The 6,642-nt window shown below is 37.4% G+C and overlaps 1 protein-coding gene across 1 annotated transcript; it reads right to left on the minus strand.

The window, feature by feature from the left end:
* Nucleotides 1–1,892: 1,892 nt before the first annotated feature.
* LOC145637166 (uncharacterized) lies at nt 1,893–5,161 on the minus strand. Its single transcript, XM_081688657.1, has 7 exons — nt 4,699–5,161; nt 4,145–4,596; nt 3,511–4,026; nt 3,248–3,411; nt 2,833–3,112; nt 2,191–2,643; nt 1,893–2,075 (listed from the first exon to the last, which is right to left on the minus strand). The coding sequence occupies exons 1-7, from the start codon at nt 5,159–5,161 to the stop codon at nt 1,893–1,895; spliced, it is 2,511 nt and encodes an 836-aa protein (XP_081544783.1).
* Between the last annotated feature and the right edge of the window lie 1,481 nt (nt 5,162–6,642).

A 6,642-nucleotide genomic window follows, 5' to 3' on the forward strand; every position in this document is an offset into this window, starting at 1 on the left:
TTAATGCACGGAACAAGTCAACATAGATCATGCCATTAGTTAAGGATTTCAAGAATTATCATTTTTATGCACAACTTTGAACATATGTGCTTAAATCACCTGCCATATCTATGTACCTAAACATATCATTTTTGTGTGAGATAAAATGTACATCAGTTTGGAGATTTTACCTGAGGGAACATCAAGGCTTTTTCCTCAACACAACTTAATCATTCCAAGCTCCATCCTCATCATCTCATGTCTTTCTCTGTTTAAAGGCTTAGTCAAAATGTCAGCAATTTGATTAGTCGTTTCACAAAATTCTAATTTTATTAAGCCTTTCTCAGCATTATCCTTTAGGAAGTGATGTCTAATATGAATATGCTTAACATGAGAGTGATGTACTGGATCTTTAGAGATACAGATTGCACTTGTGTTATCACATAAAATGGGAATGCAATCAAATTTCATACCAAAATCTCTGAGTTGTTGTTTTATCCACAACACTTGAGAGCAGCAAGCACCAGCAGCTACATATTCTGCTTCAGCAGTAGATAAAGCTACAGTGTTCTATTTCTTAGAACCCCATGAGACTAAGCATGGCCCTAGGAACTGGACCATACCTAATTTACTTTTTCGATTGACTAAATCTCCTGCATAATCTACATCTGCAAAACCTTTTAGTTCAAAGGAATCACTTCTAGGATAAAAGATACACAACTCATCAGTTCCTTTCAAGTATCTAAGTATCCTCTTTACAGCAGTTAAGTGAGATTCCTTAGGATTCGACTTAAACCTGGCACATAATCCAACACTGAATGCAATGTCAGGTCTACTAGCAGTTAAGTACAATAAGGAACCTATCATACCTCTGTACATCTTTTGATCCACACTAGTTCCTGTTGGATCATCATCCAGTCTTGTGCCTGTTCCCATGGGTGTGTGATTAGTTTTTGCTTGATCAAGGTTGTACCTTTTCAGTAGTTCCTTGATATACTTTTGCTGATGAATTGAAATTCCTTTCTCTGTCTGCTTGATTTGTAGACCAAGGAAGAAGTTCAATTCTCCCATCATGCTCATCTCAAATTCACCACTCATAAGATCAGCGAAGTACTTGCCCAAGACATCGTTAGTTGCACCAAAAATAATATCATCCACATAGATTTGTACAACTAAAAGATCAGTTCCTTTTGATTTAAAAAACAAAGTTTTGTCAACTTTTCCTCTCTTAAAACCATTTTGCAAAAGGAACTTTGAGAGCCTTTCATACCAGGCTCTTGGGGCTTGCTTAAGACCATAAAGGGCTTTGTCAAGCTTAAACACATGATTAGGAAATTTTGGATTTTCAAAACCAAGAGGTTGTTCTACAGATACATCTTCCATCAAGTAACCATTTAGAAAAGCACATTTCACATCCATTTGATAAAGTTTGAAACCCATGTAAGAAGCAAAAGCAATAAGTATTCTAATAGCTTCTAACCTAGCTACAGGAGCAAAGGTTTCTTCGAAATCAATACCTTCTTGTTGATTGTAGCCTTTTACAACTAAACGAGCTTTGTTCCTCACGATAGTTCCATATTCATCTAGCTTGTTCCTGAATACCCATTTGAGACCAATTACCTTCTTCTCTTTGGGTTTGACTTCAAGACGCCAGACCTTGTTCCTTTCAAACTCGTTCAGCTCCTCTTGCATGGCTACAATCCAATCAGCATCTTCTAAGGCTTCCCGATGATTTCGAGGTTCCAGAATGGAGAGAAATGCATTGAATGCGCAGAAGTTCCTCATTTGTGATCTGATCTGAGTTCCTCTGCCTATATCACCGATTATTAGATCAGTGGGATGAGATCCTTGATATTTAAAGGGTTTAGGCAGGAATTTTCTTGTCGGGACTCCAATTTGAGGCGTTTCATGTTCTACATTTCTATCTTCTTCTTCAGCTTCATGTTCCTCGAGGTTTTGCTCTTCATTGGTCTGAGCTTCATTTGTTTAAGCTTCTTGATTGTTTTCCTGAGGATTTTCCACAGTCTCTTCATTTGGATCTCTTTGCTCTTCTCTGGTTTGCTTAGGATTTTCTTCTTCTTCATCCCTGTTTCTGACTAATCCAATTTCAAAATCATTGTTATCATGTTCTTGTACATTCATAAAAGAGTTAGATTCATCAAATATGATATGAATGATTTCTTCAACACACAAAGAATTCTTATTGTAAACTCTATAAGCTTTGCTATTTGAGGCATAGCTAAGGAATATAGCCTCTTCACTTCTCTCATCAAACTTTCCCAAGTTCCTTTTTCCATTATTGTGAACAAAACATTTGCATCCAAAGGCTCTTAGATGAGAGATATTTGGCTTCCTCCCTTTGAACAGTTCATAGGGAGTCTTATTAGTTATGGCTCTGATGGTTACTCTATTTATTATGTAGCATGCTGTGTTGACAGCTTCAGCCCAGAAGTTCCTTGGCAGGGAGCTTGCTATCAAAATTGTTCTTTCCATATCCTCCAGAGTTCGATTCTTCCTTTCAACCACTCCATTCTGTTGAGGAGTCCTAGGAGTAGAGAAATTATGGTTCATACCTTGTTCCCTGCAAAACTCATCAAATTTTGAATTTTCGAATTCTTTACCATGGTCAGATCTTAAATGGATTATTGAGAATCCACTTGTTTTCTGCACATGTTTGGAAAATGCTACAAATTCATCAAAGGTCTCATCTTTACTTGTTAGAAAAATCACCCAAGTAAATCTAGAGTAATCATCAACTATAACTCATACATATTTCTTGCCACTTCTACTTTGGACTCTCATGGGACCACACAAATCTATATGAATTAATTCCAATGGCTTAGTGGTGCTAACCATCCTTTTAGATCTAAAGGAGCTTCGGACATGCTTTCCTTTTACACAGGCATCACAGATTTTATCATTCAGGAACTTGATAGAGGGTAGTCCTACAACCAAGTCCTTTGACCCGAGTTTATCAATTAAAGCATAGCTAGCATGTCCAAAGCGTTTGTGCCAAAGTAAAGAGTCATCTTCAATAACACTCAAGCATGTAAGGCTACTCTTTGAGATTGAGTCAAGGTCAACCACATAGGTATTTCCTTTTCTCGTTCCTTTTAGAATAACCTTCCCTGATCTGTTATTGAAGATATGGCATTCATCAGAAGTAAAGCTTACCGAATTTCCTCTATCACAAAATTGTGATATGCTGAGTAGATTGTGCATCAAACCCTCGACCAGGAACACATTTTCTATTGCATGGGAGGTTGACTTTCCAATTTTGCCTTTTGCAATGATTTCTCCTTTCTTGTTGTCTCCAAAAGTCACAGTTCCTTCTGGATAGGTCTCTAGTGAAAGAAATTTTGATTTGTCTCCAGTCATATGCTTTGAACAACCACTATCGAGGTACCATAGGTTGTTCCCCTTCACTAGGACCTGCAAGAAAACTTAAGTGTTAGTTTTAGGAACCCCGGAATCCTTGGGTTCCTTTGAAGTTGATGCAATATCAGTTTTCCTTATCCATATTTGCTTAACATTTCTTTTATCATGTTCCAATTTCTTTCTACAATCAGATTGTAAATGTCCTGTTTTTCCACAGAAAGTGCAAACTTTGCTACTAGGTAGGTCTACATATTTTTTCTGTTTCCCTTTCCTTTTGGACTCATACCCAAGTCCCTCAGTTGTTTTGACTTGAGCATTCTTGATCCATTTAGGAGTAGCATTCGGATCAATGCTTCTATTCTTTCTATCATGTAGTTCCTTTTCCAGTTTATCTTTGCCAATTTTTAAGTTCTCAAGATCTAGCTTGAGTTTTTCAAAATCAGCATTGAATTTCAGCATCGAATCATTGGAGGAACTACTAGAACTAATATCAGCATTAACAAGTTTATACTGTGAAAGCTCGACATTTAACATGAAATTTTCCTTTTTAACATTTTCAAGCATTTCAGACATAAGAAGATATTTGTCATGTAGCTCTCCAAATCTGGTTTGAATGTCATTTCTTGTTGTTTCCAGCCAAGCACTATGATCTTTCCAGATTTGTAGAACCTTTTGACATTCGTTCCATTGCATGCATTCATCTCTCAGATTAATTTCCATTTTGACAAATTAAAGCATCCTTGGATAGAGATCTAAGTTTAGCATTATCAAAGTTACTTTCACTTACCTCCTTTTCCAGTTCCTTGAGGTATGCACACATATCATCTGACTTTACCATCAAGCAGAGATTTGCAGTTTCCTCTTCAGGTTGATCTTCATCTTCCTCACTTTCAGAGTCTCCCCAAGCAGCAATCATTGCTTTCTTGACATCCGTTTTTGAGAAAGGAGTCTTGTACTTCTCTTTTCCTTGTTCTTTAAACTTACCTTTTCCCTTATCAATATCCCATTGAGGACAGTCTCTGATGAAGTGGTCAGTTGACCCACACTTGTGACATCCATAGTCTGGTTTGGAGTTAGAAGACTTCTTTTGAAAATTTCTGGAGTTCCGTTCGTTCCGGTTGAACATCCTCTTGAATCTCCTGACTAGCATTGCTGCTTCTTCTTCATCCACTTCTGATTCCTCCTGGTCAGCTTTCAGTGCCAGCCCTTTGTTCTTGATTCCTTCACTGTTACTGGTTCCTAGATGAAGCTCATGTGTCATGAGGGAACCATCAAGTTGTTCAATGTTGAACGTTGTGAAGTCCTTTGTTTCCTGAAGGGCTGTCACCTTAGCTCTCCAACGCTCGTCTTGAGGAAGACTTCTTAGCACCTTTCTAACCTGCTCATCAGTAGGAATTTTTCTACCAAGAGAAACTAGTTCATTAATTATATTAGTGAATCTAGTAAGAATTTCCTGGATAGACTCTTTGGGTTGCATCTCAAAACGTTCATACTTAGACATGAGTAAATCAATTTTAGAAAGTTTTACTTCATTAGTTCCTTCATGAGTTACTTGAAGGAGATCCCAAATTTCCTTTGCGTTCTTGCACCCCATAACACGATTGTGTTCATGTGGTCCAAGTCCACAATGAAGAAGTTTTACAGCCATTGCATTGATTTCCATTTTATCAAAGTCTTCTTTCTCATATTCAGACATTGGTTTAGGAATTATCTCATTTTGAGCATTGGTTTTGGTTACCTCGAAGTCTCCTACTTCGATTACTCTCCAGACCTGATAATTCTCTGCTTTGATGAAGATCTCCATTCTGTTCTTCCAATAGGTATAGAATTTCCCATTGAACATAGGAGGTCGTTGCGTAGAGTACCCTTCTTCAAGCTTTTCGTGAATATTCATCTTGTGCCAAGATTCTCCTCTTCAGGGTGTCCTGGTTTCGAGAGAATTAGGCTCTGAAACCAATTGTTGCTTTACAAGAATACTACAAGAGGGGGGTGAATTGTAGTTTAAGAGAATTGAGCTAACTTTTTGCGAAATTAAAAAATACTAAGCTACAAGAACTTAAAGTGAACACAGAGAGATTTTACGTGGAAAACCTCTTGGCCCTAACAAGAGGAAAAACCACGACCACTTGGGATTTTAGGAAAGATTCTCCACTATAACAGGGCAAACAACCTATTACAAGCTAAAGAATCAATCTTCAAGTTCCTCTATGAACTTGAAGTTCCCAGCAGCAAGTCCCACTACTTGCTACTCTTCTCTTCTCTATTCTCTTTTCTCTCTTTCTCTTCTAACTTCTCTTAGAGTTCACTCAAACTCCCAATTCCCAAATTACAACTCAATAATAGACTCTAGTGAAAGTAATTAAGAAAAACACTTAAGTGGAATGCGACTCTTGACTCGTTTAAGAAAGAAAGATAAAAGTATTTGAGCAAGATGAAGTTATCCAGAAAATAACTTCAATATTTATAGGAAAATATTGCTTGGAGAAAACGCCACACTTTCCACTACTCACACCACCACTGCTGCATATCAACGCCACTACTCCACACTACTTCCAAAACTTTCAATCATGTCCTAGAAATCAGGGCACGTTGAGCCTTAAGGAAGTAGCACATTCGTGAGTGGAGAAGACTGAATCAACAGTCAGTTGCGCAAGCTTAGGAAGTTGGTTTTGCAAATATCTTTTTTTCGAAAATAAATTATCAGCTTAAAAGATAAAATCACAAAAGATTTTCTTAAACAAACTATCCTATTTTTTAGCAAGTCAATACTTATCCTTTTTTCAAACGCATTCCACTTAGCATTAATCCTAATTATTTTTCACTTACATAAAATCTAAAATAGAAAAATACTTCAGACTTTATGCTTCTCTAAGAAGTCTCTGCTTCGAGTCTTCTTTCCTTAGCTTCTGCTCCGAAGCTCTAGTTCCTTCACAGGAACTCTTTAGCTGATCTCTTTGACTTTTAGCTCCTTGTGTTCCTTTGCCTTGAGTGATTCCTGTAACTTAGGAACATACTTCGAGACTCACAAAATATATTAGTCCACTTGTTTGACTTGTGTTATCATCAAAACATCAAGGGCAACAAGATCGAATGAAAATGCACTCCCATGACATCTTCCAAATGTCGTTGGCGGGGGAGAAAATGGCCATTTTTTTTGGTGCCTCGGGCAACAAATTCATTTATTCAAATGAATCAAAATTCAAGCTGTGGTTACCACGTACAATTATAGATATCCTAGCTTTGACGAACATTGACACTAGCTCCCCTCCATGGAAGCTATTCCAT

Source organism: Chenopodium album, chromosome 6 (assembly GCF_948465745.1).
Source record: "Chenopodium album chromosome 6, dcCheAlbu1.1, whole genome shotgun sequence".
Lineage (NCBI taxonomy): Eukaryota > Viridiplantae > Streptophyta > Magnoliopsida > Caryophyllales > Amaranthaceae > Chenopodium > Chenopodium album.

Excerpts from the sequence above, each read along its gene's own strand:
- LOC145637166 (XM_081688657.1), bottom strand. The coding sequence starts at position 5,161 with ATGGAGATCTTCATCAAAGCAGAGAATTATCAGGTCTGGAGAGTAATC. Across the intron at positions 3,412-3,510 it reads TGGAACATGATAAAAGAAAT|GTCCTAGTGAAGGGGAACAA; the intron begins GTTAAGCAAATA and ends GTTTTCTTGCAG. Across the intron at positions 2,644-2,832 it reads CCTTTAGATCTAAAAGGATG|AAAACAAGTGGATTCTCAAT; the intron begins GTTAGCACCACT and ends AAACATGTGCAG.